Raw genomic sequence first — 17,570 nt, 5'->3', positions numbered from 1 at the left:
CAGTGGATCACTGCAGAAGTTTGCCAGATGTCATGGCAACAGCAAAGCACACAATATTTCTGTGACCTTGTGCTTTCAGCTCCATCCTCATTGGAAAAATAATGACGGATAGTGACAAATTATATGTTTGTCTGTGCCACAAAACAAACACCTGTTTCAAATGCATCCTGCTCTCAAAATAAACACTGTTTTGCAGAGGACAGAGGAGGTGCTGCTCATTTTGTCCTCATGTTGAAGTCAGTTGTTTTAGCACTGCATATTTTACATGATCTAATTAGTATTTATAGGTTCAAACTGCAAATGTATACGTCCTTCTTTTATATGTCTGAGAACACACTCATACATGTGTCAATTAATGGATCACAGTAATTGAAATACCTATTATCATATCATAATTAAATAGAAGCTGCTTTGAAATGATGAGTGTTGTGAAAAGTGCTATACAAATAATCATGACCAGACTAAAATGTAAAATGTAAACTACTTTCAAAAAAATGTTTGTTTGTTTGTCTATTCTGCTCACCAAGGCATTTATTTAAACAAGTATACAGTAAAAACAGTAATATTCAGAAATTATTACAATTTAAAATAGATGTTTTCTATGTGAGTACACAGCAAAATCCCCAGTGTTAATTTAACACTCTGAGTGTGGACACATATAAACACTGAAGCAGTGTTGAAGGTAACGAGATAATTAGGTGATTAACAAAGTGATGATTGATCATTATTGAAGACACCTGATGTTAATAAGCAGAATCACCAAAGGAGAAAACCAAAATTTTTAAGCAACCATTATAGTGGTCAATGTTTGCATTAGTTGGGCTCTTGACCCTTAAATCATCAATATTAGGTTTTGTTTGACTGCAATTACTGAGTTATAACAGCCAGACAAGCAAAGAGCAAAAGGCAATAAGATGGCATTGACTGTGCTTGACTTAATCATCATATAGTGACTTGAGTATTTGACATAGAATTTCCTTACAGATTACAAAAAAAATGTGAACAAAAGATCAATCAGTTTTGCCATAATCAGACAGATGATGAAAAAAAAGTGACACACAGACATGAAGAATCAGTGTGAGAATCACAACAACGGTGACCATCATCAAAAAGCGTGTTGTAGCCAATCAGAACTCATCCATGACTCCCATCATGCATTACGGCATGAATAAATGATGAGAGTTCAGAGTTGATCTGTTTATCTGAATATGCCGTTTGTCACCATTGTTGAGATTCATGGGCTGGTTCTTAATGTCTATGTGTGCCTAGGTGAAATACTGATTTTTTTTTTTTTTTTTCTTTAAACAGGTTGTAAAAGGAATCTTTCCAAAATGTATAGGAAGTGCTGGATCTTCAGTGGATTGTCAAGGCTATTACAATAAGCAAAAAAAAAAACCTAACTTGGAGATTAGACTCTAGGTGATTTACATCAAACAATGAATATGTTAAAACATAATCACCTGGTGACTTGAGCTTTTGGCTTGTCTGCCTGTTTTAACTCAAATACAGCAGCCAAACAAAATCTAGTATTAAAGAGTTAAGGGTCAAGAGCCCAACTAATGCAAACACTGACCACTATAATGGTTGCTTAAAAATTTTGGTTTTCTCCTTTGGTGATTCTGCTTATTAACATCATGTGTTTTCAATAATGATCAATCATCACTTTGTTAATCACCTAATTGCCTCGTTAACTTCAACACTGCTTCAGTGTTTATATGTGTCCACACTCAGAGTGTTAAATTAACACTGGGGATTTTGCTGTGTATGCTGTAAAGTGTAATTTATTGCTGTGATTAAAGCTGAATTTTCAGCATCATTACTCCAGTCTTCAGTGTCATGCGTATGCTGATTTTTATTTATTTTATTTATTTATTTATTTTTATTTTATTTTTGAATACTTTGAAAAAAAAATTAATATTTTTATATACCGAATAATTTTATTCAGCAAGGAGACATTAAATTGATCAAAAGTGACAGCAAAGATTTTTATAATGTTACAAATGACTTTTATTTCACATAAATATTGTTCTTTTGAACTTTCTATCCAACAAAGAGTCATGGCTGCAAAAGCTGTTCAACACTGATAATAATCATAAACGTTTCTTGAATGTTAAATCAGCATATTAGAATGATTTCTAAACGATCATGTGACACTGAAGTCTGGGGTAATGATGCTGAAAATTCAGTTTTGATCACAGCAATAAATTACATTTTACAATATATTCTCATAGGAAACAGTTATTTTAATTTGCAATAATATTTTCCTTTTTTTTATTTGTCACTTTGATCAACCTGGTGAGCAGAAGAGACTTCTTTCAAAAACATTTTAAAAATTGTAAATATTCCGAACTTAAATACAGCGGGTAAAATAAGTATTGAACATGTCACCATTTTTCTCAGTAAATATATTTCTAAAGGTGCTGTTGTTTGGAATTTTCACCAGATGTCGGCAACCAAGTAATTCGTCCATACAAAGAAAACAAAAAAAAAAAGTTCAGAAATTACGTAAAAAGCAATCAAGCCCCTTGTCAGTGGAAATTAATATTAGCTGGTTCAGTCCCAACACCTACAGTACCAGGATGATAAAGATGAAACAAGGGTGGACATTTCAGCAAGACAATGATCCCAAACACAGCCAAGGAAACACTCAATTGGTTTCAGAAAAAAAAAATGGCCCAGCCAATCACCTGACTTGAATCCAACAGAAAATAAGAACTAAAGATCAGAGTTCATAGAAGCGGCCTACACTGTAAAAAACTATATGTTGAGTCAACTTAAAATAATTTGTAACCTGGCTGCCTTAACATTTTAAGTTCAGTCAACTCAAGAAAAGTTTATTCAACCTGAAATGTTAAATTATACTAAGTGACAGCTTAGATATTTGAGTTGAATCAACTTAAAATTTTAAGGCAGCTGGGTTACTTACCCAACTGTTATAGTTTAGCAAACACAAATATCTAAGTTGTTACTTAATACAACTTAACATTTCAAGTTGACTAAACTTAAAATTTTAAGGCAGCAGGGTAACAAATTATTTTAAGGTGACTCAACAAATTGTGTTTTTTATTTTTTACAGTATACGGAAGACTCCGTGGAAGAATGGGCCAAAATCACACCTGAGCAATGCATGCGATTAGTTTCTCCATACAGGAGGCGTCTTAAAGCTGCCATTACCAACAAAGACTTTTGTACAAAGTATTAAATAATTTCGGTAGTTCAGTACATTTTCCCCGTGTCATTCCATTTTATTACACATAACTTCATTTCTGAAATATTTTGTTTTGCTTTATTTGTATGTGTGGATTGCTTGGGTTGTTATCGACATATGGTTAAAATTCCATGTCAGCAGCACAGTTAGAAATGTATTTACCAGGAAAGATGGTGACGTGTTTGATACTTATTGTACCTGCTGTAAAATGTTTTTGAACGTTACCTATTTGATATGTTATGTTACTTTGTGTTGATATTTATTTGTATGGATTTCCTGTGTTTGCCTTTTAGGGAAGAGGCCATCATGTCCACATATTTTGAGACAGTGGACGATCTGCTTGCATCTTTTGGTCCGGTGAGGGATTGCTCTAAAGACAATGGCGGATGCCGGAAAAACTTCAAGTGTGTTTCAGACAGAAGGATGGACTCGACTGGCTGCATGGTGAGTTACCACACATCATCTACCATCGCTCTCATAACCACACACTGTGATCAAACTGTCTGAACCGCAGCACATGTGAAAGTTGAGTCACACTGGCACCCTGCACTGAGACCCTCAAGCTCTCATTCCAGGAGAACAGCATTCTGGCAAATACGTCTCATTACAGGCAGATAAGTTTGTCTCGTGTTACATGTGCAGATTAAAAGGAAGGAAATGAGTACAAGGAAATGCGGTTAATGGCTTTTTTGGGATGAGATCTGCTCATGAAGCAAGGAAATTGATGAGCTCACAGCGCTCTGAGCTGATGGACGAATCAATCATACACAGCACGATGGGCCTTGATCACTCACACATTTATTAGGAATAGAAATCTGACAGTGATCTTGAGGTCCGATCAGCTGCAGTGCTTTAAAAGAATAGTTCAACCCAAAATGAAAATGCTCCTGTCTCTCATTAGCACTCAAGTCGTTACACAGCCAATTCTTCTGGGGAACACAAAAGGGCAAATTTTGAGGAATGTCCTAATCGTTCTTTTCTTTTGCAATGAAACAAGACTGTTAAGTGTCAGATTTGACATAAAAATCATTGGTTCTCGTGGTATCATGTCATCATGGATACGAAAAAGAAGCAGAATTAAGCGTCTGCTTAATTGTGTTGAATTTGCGCTTGTGGCGTACTTTCAATCTCAAAAGTATATACATATATATAATGTACAGCTTGATGGATCGCCATGGTTAGTCAGTCTGTAAAATGAGGTTCCACATCTCAGTTTGCCCTGACCTGACATAGCCTAAAGGTGACGTAAAGGGCTTCGGGGATGAAGCTGTCTTGGTGACAGGAGGTCCTTGTGAGCATAGACTTGCATCATGTACCATTGGAGATTCAGGTGAAGAGATAATGCCAAGGATGTGACGAGTCCAAGGTGATCTCATAAGGCCTGTTTGAGCCTCTCAGGGTGATGGTAGGTGACAGCTGCTGATCTTTCCAGCAGAGCGGCTAGGCTGCTGTACGCTGGAAGCAGGAGGCTAAAGGAAACCAGACTGTGATGAATGAGGCTCTCCATGATGGATCTGTAAAAGTAAAGCAAGATGATGAAGCGTTTTCAGCTGCCTCAGAAAGAACTTTCTCTGTCTGGCTTTCCCGTTCATGGCAGTGATGCTGTTCTCTTGTTTGAGGTTATGATGTTCTTGAAAGATTGATCCCCTTTGGGAGGGATGAGGTTGGCTCTTCTGCAGTCTATCTTCAACAAAAACACAAGTCAGTCATTCGGACTTCATCTCAGTCTTCTCTATAGATCAGAGATCCTCCATTCCTGCTCCTGGAAAGCCATTATGCAGCAAAGTTTAGCTTCAATCATAATTAAACACACCTGAACCATCTAATCAAGGTCTACAAGATTAGTTGTTGTGATGAAGCTGACTACAATGGTGTTGGCAAACTCAGTAAACTTGATGGTTGGTGTACAGTCATTTGTCTGCTATAACTATGTTTACATTCACCCAAATAATTTGTTAAATTAATTAGTCCGGTGGCTCATTTGGATTGAAAAGCCATCATGCAAACAGTTCAGTGTGAATCACATTGCAAAGTTTAGGGCTCAGAACTTTCATGAATGTAAAATCAGATTGGATTGACAAAAATTAGTGCATATAAGTACAGAAAGAGGGACAGAAACCAGTATTGAGGGGAACCAGTGCTTGTGATCTTGGTTTGGTTCTGCCTGAAGAATTTGCTCCCTGGCCATTAGGAAAAAGTGGCAAACTGAGGGAGTCAGTTTATGATGGAGAAATTACTTGTTCGCCTGATGCTCCTCTTTCGCCTGGTATTCTGTATGTGTCTGTATGTTTTTTTTTTGTTTGTTTGTTTGTTTGTTTTTTCAGGTCAGACATAGTCAGCCGAGAGCTTTTGGTATTCATATGTCACCAGCGGTCACCAAACTCAGTCCTGGAGGGCCAACTGTCCTGCAGAGTTAGGCTCCAACCTTAATCAAACACACCTGAACCAGCTAATCATGGTCTTGCTAGGTATACTTGAAACTTCCAGGCAGGTGTGTTGAGGCAAGTTGGAGCTAAAGTCTGCAGGACACCGGCCCTCCAAGACCAAGTCTAGTGACCCCTGGTATACAATCAAAATATATATAAGACTTTGTGCTTTTGTAAAATAAAGCATTAAAAAATATACATAAAATAAAAAAGGACACGCTTTCTGGCGCAGGGCACAAAACTTAAGCGTGGTGAAACTCTGCAAAAGGGCTATGTAAGAAACCCCTCTATAAAAAGCTTGAAATGTTTCCCTTAAAAAAGAAAATTCGAATTGGAAATAGAAACTGATTATTTAATACATATGAAAGGTGCATTTCTCTGTGAAGGTGCGTCCACCGTACTGCAAAGATGGAGAGTCAGCATCTTCTTCATCTTTGTAGACACACTGACTGAGAAAACACTAGTTTATTAAAGGAGTTGTTCACTTTCAGAACAAAAATGTACAGATAATTTACTCACCTCCTTGTCATCCAAGATGTTCATGTCTTTCTTTCTTCAGTCGTAAAGAAATTATTTTTTTTGAGGAAAACATTTCATGATTTCTTTCCATATAGTGAATTCTGTGGTGCCCCAAAGTTTGAACTTCCAAAATACAGTTTAAATGCTGCTTCAAAGGGCTCTAAATGATCCCAGCCGAGGAAGAAGGGTATTATCTAGCAAAACAATTCGTTATTTTCTAAAAAAAGATAATTTATATACTTTTTAACCTCAAATGCTTGTCTTGTCTAGCTCTGCGTGTATTCTGTGTATTCCAGTTTAAGACAGTTAGGGTAGGTTGGAAAACTCCCATCTCATTTTCTTCTCCAACTTACCTTTTTTTGTAAAGGGTGTTTGATCTTCTTTGCATGTTCACTGTAAACACTGGGTCGGTACTGTTGATGCGATGTAGGATGATTTTGAAGTTGGAGGAGAAAATAAGATGGGAGTTTTTCGATATAACCTAACTGTCTTGAACCAAAATACACAGAGCTAAACAAGATGAGAATTTGAGGTTAAAAAGTATATCAATTGTCTTTTTTTTTTTTTTTTTTTTTGAAAATAACCGATCGCTTTACTAGATAAGATTCTTCTTCCTCAGCTGGGATCATTTAGAGACGTTTGAAGCTGCATTTAAACTGCATTTTGGAAGTTCAAACTCACGGGCACCACAGAAGTCCATTACGTGGAGAGAAATTGTGAAATGTTTTCCTCAAAAAACAATTTCTTTACGACTGAAGAAAGAAACATTTTGGATGACAAGGGGGTGAGTAAATTATCAGTAAATTTTTGTTCTGGATGTGAACTTCTCCTTTATTTAATTATTCAAATATCTCCTTGTTATTTGTCCAAACACATGGTCATTACTTTTACTGGTGCTTTGCAGCAAGCTTTATAAAGGCTATATAAAGACTCATTATGGATTAGTTCCCTGTTCCCCACCCCCTCTGTATATATTAAATTAATCAAATTAATTTAAATGTCCTATTACTCGACTAATCACACGTATAGGCGACTACTAGTCAAAAAATATTTAGTTGGGGCCAGCCCTATTATTTTCTGTCTTAAATGTGTCTCCTTTGACCACTTGTGTCGAATTTCGTCAGACCATCAATACTTATTTCATCACACCTTACTGATACGTATTAGTAGCTCTGGATCTTGGGTGGTTTTCAATAAATGTGCTCTTACCAAATGGACCACAGAAAATGATTTTCTTTCAAATTTGTCAGCTTTCCATTATTCGTTTCACAAACGTTTGTTTAAATAAGTACATATCAAATAGTATCCCCCTTTGTTCTCTGTCTATCTGTGTTTCTATGTATACATTACATAGATAATGTAATGTAGGCGAGGGCTGCAGGCTGTGCAGATGTTGCCTTTTGCATTCAGATTCAGACTCAGAGTCTTTTTTATTGGGTTTGTCTTAGGCTGAAAATTGATTTATGCGTGCTGAGTTAAGGTAAGAAGTGATACAGGTTGAGTACAGATCTTATGATCTGAGAAGAGCTCGAGCTGCTACTTTCAGTGACTTTTGATGTGTTGATAATATAACATTATATTTCTGTGTTTGTAAATGAAGTTCCATTTAATTATATTCATCATCAGCATCTATGAAGTATTTAATTTCGAATCCCCTTGTTTTTTCAATTAATGACTGTATCGTTTTACTATAACATTTATTATTAATCTATTTCCTTCTTTGCTTGCATGCCAGTGATTTGCCCTTTGCATGTCAGTGATCATATGGTTAATGTTTTTTTTGTTTTTTTTATGATTATTCTCTCTTTCTCTTTTTTAAGTAATAAATTAGTTAATATTATATTGTAGTGCTGTTTTTTAAGAGCACAGTCCATGGCTTACTTTCAAAGTAAAAAAAAAAAAAAAGTCCAGATGATGAACAGAATGTTTATCATTATCAAAATATTTATTTTTATTTATCATGTTTTCTTTTGATCATTGTGTGAATGAAAAAAAAAAGAAAAAATTACTACCTGCACATTAATATCACATATCTTTCTCAGAACAAGCATTCGTACGATTGTAATTTTGCAGAAAATAGCTGAGAAGAGTGAAAGAACTGCTTTTTTTTTTACCATGGATGGATTTTGAATCCGGGTGGCCATTATAGATTCGCGGTATGGCAAGAGCATTTGTAAAGGCACTGACATCATTTGTAATCTTGTCAAGCATCGAATGAGGTCTGTCTTATAAAAACACAGCGTGTCCTAAAACAATCAGCGCGGCACTTTTAGGGCATTTGCAGCGATCGCTGCCTAATCCTTTTAAGCATTCACTTCACCTCTATTACTGAGAGTGTGGAGGAATGGCAGAGGAAGGAAAAGCTCTTTAAAATCCCTCATGTCACAGATGCTGAAGAGGGCAAAACACAGGGAGCCTCCATCCAGAGTGGTATTGTGACCTCGGCCCGAGTCAAGAGATCCAGAAATGAATCCACTTCAGCCAGCAGTTACAAGGAAATTGTATAGCTTTACCCGAGTGTCAAGCTTGAGATTGGAGTGATGTACTTAAAGGCGCGTGTTGAATGTGAATGCAGTTTTATTTCCAAGATTTAATAATCACCTGTGATTTTTGCAGATGTGTTTGCATCTGCATCTTTACACAGATGGCTTTATCAGAATGTTAAAATCATCAACTAGACAAATTTAGCGAACAATTATAATGTTTCATATATCTAACAAAAATAAAATATAGCTGAAGGCACCAATTATGGGCCCAGAACAGCATCAGAATAACAACTGGACATACAGCATCTGTGTAGATGATTTTTAGATGTAAAGTAGAATTATTTATAAGACAAATGCTTTTAACATTTGACCAATTGTTTTAACAAATTGTTGGGTTTTGTTTAACATGATATAAAGATTGTCTGAACCAATTTTATTAAATATATACTGTTATGGTAGGTCGTGGCTGATCACACTGTGCGACATTGATCTAATAAACTTGGATACGACATGCATGTTGACTGTACGATGATGACACCTATTGACTCGTATGTGGAGTGAATTTTGTGCCAATATTCATCAAACAAATCCAGCATTTTGCAAATTAACACAATCTGCTTTGCAAAGAAAAACTTTCAAACAAACACAAAGTGATTCGCAAATACAAAATTCTGTTTGAGAAAAAATACAGTGGTATGGACAAACATATGTATTGTGTGGTACAACTGTGAGACTCAGTTGCCTTTTTCTGAGGAAACTTAGCTTGATTTTCTCACAAATGCAGTTGAGCAACTTCCTTAAAAAAAAAAAAAAAAAAACAGCAGATAGCGCTGTCGGTCATTTACACTCGTTTGCTGAGACCCAACTTTAATCAGATTATTATTATGAGAACAGAGCAGTCAGTGTGACGTGGGATCACATTAGCGATAATGGGATGAGACAGGAGAAACTGTACCTCTCCTTACTTTCACTCGGATTATATAATCCGAGAATATTTGTTTTCAATTTAAATTGGTTTATTTAAAAGTAGACATTTCAAGCTTTTTATACATATATGTAGCATGTATGTGAGGCACATATTCACTGAGACTCAGGTTGTTTTATTCATGTGTCTGTGAAGAAAGTTCCTGGAGACAGAGAGAGTGCACCCCAATGGTTTTCTTTATTTTACAAAAGCACATTGTTTTTGTTATTATGACTATATACAAATAAAAGTACGCCCATTGCAGTTTCTAACGATGCCATGCTCTTATCTGTATTTTAATTATTTCCGTGGTCATCAAGAAAACGTGACAAAACACACTGGCGTGGTCTTCAATTCCAAATATTATTTTTTAATCATTGTTAAAATCATTCTGAAATACTGATAAACCACTGTTTATCAAAATGCTGACTTTAATATTATATCAGCATGACCTTGATCCTTCCCCCCAATTCACAGGACAAGAGTGACACCAGAAGAGAAATATTCATCATTTTGCTTAGCTAAAAAAAATACAAACGATTGCAAAAACGTTTTAGATATTGTACTAACTAATGTGATTTTGTTTTCAGTTTTTTTATTTTATTTTATTTTATTATATTTTATTTTTTATTTTTTTTTTATTAATAATTTATTACATCTTGGGTGATATTACCATATCTGATACTAAATTAAATTGTCTGAGCTTTTTATTTTTAGTACACAAATACATTCACTTTGCATAATACATTTGAATTTTAGTATTACAATATATTGTGACACGATATATTGTTATTATACTCCTGTGTTGTTTTGAATGCTGAACAATTGTATCAACATATGTATATATTCTATATCCCACGATCCAGCAGAGGATATGGAGAATGGAGACTGCTTAGTTAAATGTTTAGCCATGTCTCTACTGATTTTTTAAATAATCAATCGTGTTAACAACTTTACAACACGTTTTGTGAATTTCACTGACATTGTAGTATAAGGTCGCTTTGTGAAACCATCTAAATGGTTAATTATAGATGTAGTAAGACAGAAACTCACCTGTTCCCCAATCATGTTGGTCTGCTGTATTCCCTCAAAAGGTAAACGGATGTTTTGGGTCTCAGGAGACTAGTGTAAATTGACAGACAGCGCCATCTGCAAAATGCTGGATTTGTTTGATGAATATTGGCACAAAATTCACTCCATATTCGTAGGCTACAATGCACGTTACTAAGAATAAAACGCCATCAGCATGTGCTAGTGGTAAAGAAAAAGAGCATAATGAATCACAATTTAGCAGTTGTAGTTTTTATGTGTGCAGAAAAAAGTAGAAGTGGCGAAAGAGGAAGGAATAAGAGCTTGAGGTAAGCAGTTTTAAATTTTAGTGCCACGTCATGTTGATTTCATGTGGAATTTTTATTGGCTGGTCAGTAAACATTGGTTCGTGGCAGCAAACACACCGTGCGATGATCAGGCTGAATTTCTGACACTGCCAGATAATTAGCGCAGGCTATCTTTGGTCGCAAGACTGTGACAGCCGAAAATCATGCAGTGGGTAGAGGGCTTTAAAGGGATGATTCACCCAAAAATGGAAATTTGCTGAAAATTTACTTGCCCTCAGGGCATACAAGATGTTCATGAGTTTGTTTCTCAATTGGCACAGATTTACATAACATGCTCACCAATGGATCCTCTGCAGTGAATGGGTGCTGTAAGAATGAGAGTCCAAACAGCTGATAAAAACATCACAGTAGTCCACAAGTAATCCACACCACTCCAGTCCATCAATTTGTGAACCCTAAAGCTGCTTGTTTGTAAGAAACAAATCCATCATTAAGACATTTGTAACAAAAATATGAGTCATAAAGAATACATACCATTGCTTCTTCCAGTGAAAAATTGTGTGGTCTGAATCAGGAAAGAAATATGCACAAGCCAAAACACATCTAAACAAATATGTGGGTGGATTGGACAACAGGGGATGGGCCTTTTCACTGGAGGAAGCGTTATTATGGATTATAGACTCCTTTTGTCTAGAAGTAACTCTTTAAATTTGTGTGTTAAAATGTCTTAAATGATGGATTTATTTTTTATAAACACATAGCTTTTGACTACACAAGATGTTAACTGATGGACTGGAGTGGTGTGGATTATTGTGATGTTTTTATCAGCTGTTTGGACTCTCATTCTGACGGCACCCATTCACAGCAGAGAATCCACTGGTGAGCAAGTGATGTAATGCTACATTTCTCCAAATCTGATGATGTTTTGAAGAAACAAACTCATCCACATCTTGGATGGCCTTAGGGCGAGTAACGAAAGAACAAAACTGAATGTACAAAGAATAGAAACACTGAACAAGTAAGTAATCACATTTTGGACCAAATGTCGGCTTGTCGTCGTTATAATGTCATGTCAAAACATTATATATTAATATAGAAATGCGATATGCATAAAAGCCATTTGGTTCTGTCCTCTGGAGCAGAGCGGGTGGTGAATGATGATGATTCATGCTCTTCACCTCATGTTTGATAATCCACCTCAGCGTTTCTCCTGGAGTGGGCGGTCAGACATAGATGAGAGCTGACTTTCTAACAACGGCCAGCATTCGCAGGTTGCAGGTTGTTTGGGAGAGCTTTATTACACTTTCTGTGTAGCTACTGGCATTTTTCGATATTTTTCAAGTGCAAACTGCTCCGACAACATAATTTGAATGGTGAAATACATTATTTATTTTTGGAAGGAAAGTTTTCAGCAAGGACCTCCCGGAATGAAATATACATGAAGAACAACTAATAAGATTGTTCGAGTTTATTCCATGCTGAGTTGTGAAGGCCGAGCTGTTGCCAGTGGGTGATCTTATTAAAATTTTCTACCAGAAAAGTGCCCGCTTTCCGATAGCCAGCAATTTCTCCTTCTGATTCATTTATTGCTTCTTTTTGCCCCTTCCTCGTTTACCGAACAAATGAAAAACAGGCTTTTCAACATCTTTCTGGGATTCTAAAGCACTTCAAAGTGCAGACGAGTGCTTCTTTGTCCTGTGGATGAGAAACCAATGTTCTGTTTCCTCCATCATGTTCAGTTTCTCATCTCACTGAGTCAAAAGTCTTTCACCTTCCTGATTCAAGAGTCATCCAAGTTTATCCATATACAGTGGATATAATATATATATATATATATATATTTTTTTTTATCTTTTGTCTTTTCTGTTCACAAAGGCTGCATTTATTTGACAAAAAATACAGTAAAACTATAAAACTGTGAAATATTATTACAACTAAGATGCAATTTATTCCTGTGATGCAAAGCTGAATTGTTAGCATCATTACTCCAGTCTTCAATGTCACATGATTGTTTAGAAATCATTCTAATATGCTGCTACAGAAATCATCAAAATCTTAATTATTCCAAATTTAGTTCAGATACAGATGAATGTACTGTGTCGATTTGACAGACGTTTCAGTATTGATTTCTCTTTTGTTTTTGGTGTTTTACCCATAATACCCAGAAAATTTTAAATCCATGCTAAATTTTCATTCAGCCTAAGGCAAAATATGTTTTATTTTCTCAGGACCCTTCAGGGTTTTTTTTTTATTTTTTGTCTTATATTTTGTATGTTAAAAAATCCATGCTGGCTTGATTTTCATAAAAAGTCCTCTGTAAAGCATTTAGTAGGCACATTTATTCGCACGCAGGGACCTTTCTCTTCCGTATGTCGGTTGTGTTTAGTTTCTGAAGGCATGTATTCTTTCATGTATCTTTATCTCTACTGCAAATGAAACAGCTTGCGTGTCCGTCATTTGAATTTTCTCCCTGGAGTTCATGCCAGGTGTGTCCAAACCATTATACTGTGGCGATGGCTCCCTCCTGTGCCATTAGCATAGAGAGAGAAGATGCTTCCAAACCTTTGAAGGACAAAAAAAAAACAAGAACGCTGAAGAAAGATGAGGTGACGTGATGGACGACACAGAGAGACGGCTGAATTATGAACACAGCAGAAGGTATGGACTTGGAGGAAAAGAGAGAGGAAGAGTGAAACGAGATGAAGCATGAGAAGTAAGGATATATGCTGAATGAGAGCAGAAAATAATGAGATGAGAGAGAGCAGCACACATGAAATCATTATTCTGAAGGACTTTTTTACAGGGACTGTTCTGCCGGCTGTGATTTTTTTATTTATTTATTTTTATTATTTTTTTTTTTTTTACAGAATTTTGTAGATCTCAAAAAAAAGCAGGGTTCGCTTGCCAAGTGCCAAGTCAGAGTAAAAATTGCCTTTGGCAAATCATTGGAGTGACTCGCCAGTTGGCTGAAAACTTTATAAGGAAATGCAACATAATGCATGGTTTAAACGATGCAAATCAAGATATACAAACTACTTACAGAAGAGAACATCTGTCACGGCTCACACATCTTTTATGACTTTGATCTGAATTCATTGGCATATATTACTGTAGTTTTTTTTTTTTTTTTTTTTTTTTTTTGGTAATTAATACTTCTATTCAGCAAGGATGCTTTCAGTTGATCAAAAGTGACCGCAAAGACGTCACAAAAGATTTCTGTTTCAAATAAATGCTGTTCTTTGTATCTGTTATCCAAATATCACATTTTTCTTTACTTGTCACAGTTACATTTATAATGCATGCGATGGACAACATAGTACACAGTTGTACTGCTCAGTTAAAATGCTTAGGAGTGTCCAATATGAAGAAAAAAAAAGAAAAATAAAGGATTATAAATAAAGGATAATAAAGTCCATTATATGGAGAAAAATGCTGAAATGCTTTCCTCAAAAACCATCATTTCTTCACGACTGAAGACAGAAAGACATGAACATCTTGGATGACAAGGGGGTGAGTAAATTATTTGTAAATTGTTGTTCTGGAAGTGGAGTTCTCCTTTAAGATGTTTAAATTTAAAAGCATTGCTTTTGGCTAATATATATATATATATATATATATATACATATACATATATATATATATATATATATAGTCCATAATCCACAATAACACTTCCTCCAGTGAAAAAGTTCCCTTCTTGTCTAACATCAAAATCCACCCACATATTGGTTTAGAACTGTTTTAGACTCTTTCTTTTGTAAACTGTGTTTGATCTATACATATTTCTCTGTTGATTCATATTCAGACAAGACAATTATCTATTTATTTTCCACTGGAGAAAGTGTTATTATGGTTTTTGGACTCAAATTTTTTTCAGAAGCAATGGTAAAAAAAAAAAAAAAAAAAATGGATTTCTTGATGGATTTGTTTCTTACAAGTATCTTTTGGCTTCACAAGATGTTAACTGATGGACTGTAGTGGTGTGGATTATTGTGATGTTTTTATCAGCTGCTTGGACTATACAAATAATTGTACATTTTGACTTGACTTGGCCAGAATTTAGCCAAATGTGGTGTATGCCCACATTGGACTGAACACTATTCGAAGGCTGATAGAAATGCCAGCACCCAAGCAAAAATGGTAAACAACAACAACAACAACAAACAAAAACAAATTTGGCACCAATTATTTTGCTTTCTGTGCATTTTAATGCCTTGGAACACAAAATAAAAGGGTTTATTTTTTAAGTGCTTTTAGAGTGAACTTCATAAAACAGAGACGCTTGTACTTCACTCTTGATTTGCAGCAATCCTGCACTGGATCATAAAATCCTGTCTGTTTTCCTGTTTTGGCACCATCTGATAAGGTCAAGTTAAGATTTGAATGCCAGGAACAAAGAAACTGGCATGTCAGCTGCGCATTAAACCAATGAAAGGAGGTTTAAACTCCCAGCAGCGTTCACAATCGGCAGAGCCGTGCACAATATGAGATATTCCACAAAAGGCTGCCATTTCAATTTCCGCTCCTTTAATAGTTTAATGAATGCAAGAGCCAGAGAATTATGCACAGCAGATATCATCTACTATCTGAGACCAGGAGCCAGGGGACAAAATAACAAAACAGCCTTTACAGTCATTTTCCTTCCCACAACCTTTTGCTGTCTCATTGTGAGGTTTTCACATTAATTGCCTTTAATGTTTTCAGAAATGTGTCGATTGAGCTTTTACTCTTTTGGTTGCCACTGAAGATGATTAAATGAAAATTTCATTTTCCTTTTTTTTCTTTATATAAAGTCATTGTTTCATAGTTTGTGAAGCTGCTTTATAGATCAGCAGTGCATGCACTAAATTATGAAACAGACACATTTTTTTTTTTTTTTTTACGCATTTGATGTCTGTAACTCTTGAAAGCTCCAGCCGCCATTGACCCACAGGTCAAACATCACTCTAAAACAGCTTTATTAGGTCACGCGTGTAATTCCAATGCTTAATAATGAGGGACACGCATTCATTAAGATGAAGGCAGTCGCTTAATTGCACAGTGTCTGATTAAAAACCTGGAGGTGATTAGATTGACTAATGAGAGTAAACACAGAGGCGGCAGATTGGGCCACGGAGGTTTCTGTACTCCCTCATTTCTCTCTTCGCTGCCGTCTGTTCTGATGGAGATTACGGCCGCTTGTCTTTTATAGGCGACCATTGAGCATTTTACATTTGTGCTTTAGGAATGCGCTGTAATTCTTTAGACATTTTTACGAGTTCTCTTAATCTCTGTATTGATGGCGCTCTGTGAATGACTCATCGATTAGACTAATATATTGTTTCTCTCAGTGAGTTCATGTGCTGTCTGTATTCTTTACACCTCTTTGAGTTCTGTTTCCAACTGACTTTCTCTATATCTATTGCTCTGGCAAACCATACATGTGTTTGTGTGCAAGTGTAAGTTTTTATTAACTCGTAAAAAAAAAAGAAAAAAAGAAAGAAAGAAAAGAAAGAAAGAAAAGAAAAGAAAAGAAAAATTTTTACTTCAAAAATGAAATGAAAAAAAATAATAATATATATATATATATATATAACACACACACACACACACACAGGTTTGTTTTTGTGAATTGTGGGGACATTTCATAGGCGTAATGGTTGTACAGACTGTATTTTCTATCAACCTGCACCAACCCTACACCTAACCCTAGCCCTCACAGGAAACTGTGCACATTTTTACTTTCTTAAAAAAAAACTCATTCTGTATGATTTACAAGCCTTTTGAAAATGGGGACATGGGACAATGTCCTAATAAGTCACCCTCTACTTGTAATACCTATGTCATACACATTATACAAATTTGTGTCCTGATATGTAACAAACACACACACACACAACAGTACAGTTTAGTTCAGAGTATATCAGTATATCAGAGTATATGTAATGCTGTATATCAAAGCGCTGCCTTTGTACTTTTGACTGAATTGCCTAGCAACTTTTAGGATGGTTGTTGTTGTTGTTTGTTTATTTATTATAAATAATAGTTGTATTTAATGATCGTATTTGAAATTGGGAAATGGTGTTTGTGTTCGTCAAGCTGATTACTTACATTGTTCCGCAATTAAATAGCCACAAGAGACTGTCAGCAGTAGTGATTTGCGGATCGCAGTTATATTTGTGGGCGCTGCAGATAATCCGTGGGTTGGGTAATAAAAAAACACATTCTGATTAATTGCGGGTAGATAAGATAAATCATTAATGATGAAAATATTAACTACATTGTCTACAATATGAATGTGTTTTAAAATGCATCTTTTTCATAAGGCAGATAGACGGGCTCAACTTGTTTCATTTGTGTGTGTGTGCACGTTCGCCTGTTCGGGAAGTTAAAGTTTGAAGGGAGTAAAGCTTATGTTTATGCTATTAGAAAGTGTAGGTGAATCTGACCGCAGAATAACTTTTGTTTTATAAATAAATATACATTTAAAAGCAGCGTAAGTTCAGCATTTTATGTTACTGTTACCCCCTTATGGCTCTGACGAGGTTTTGTTCAATCTTCCATGCTAGGCATCTATGTTTAGCTGTGCGGCAGGAATTAAGACAAGCATTGACTAGAGTGGCTGCGATCAGCCCCGGTGGCCATGTTAGA

The 17,570-nt window shown here is 35.7% G+C and overlaps 1 protein-coding gene across 1 annotated transcript in view; it reads left to right on the top strand.

Moving 5' to 3' along the window:
* LOC127165710 (astrotactin-2-like) overlaps positions 1-17,570 on the top strand; it is a 565,932-nt gene that overhangs the window by 370,978 nt on the left and 177,384 nt on the right. Inside the window, 1 exon segment of the mRNA XM_051110581.1 lies at positions 3,502-3,652. Coding sequence (XP_050966538.1) covers positions 3,502-3,652 — 151 coding nt within the window.

The sequence above is a fragment of the Labeo rohita genome, chromosome 5, assembly GCF_022985175.1.
Source record: "Labeo rohita strain BAU-BD-2019 chromosome 5, IGBB_LRoh.1.0, whole genome shotgun sequence".
NCBI lineage: Eukaryota > Metazoa > Chordata > Actinopteri > Cypriniformes > Cyprinidae > Labeo > Labeo rohita.
The sequence above is the reverse complement of the archived record's forward strand: the minus strand, read 5'-3'. Positions and strand labels throughout refer to the sequence as shown.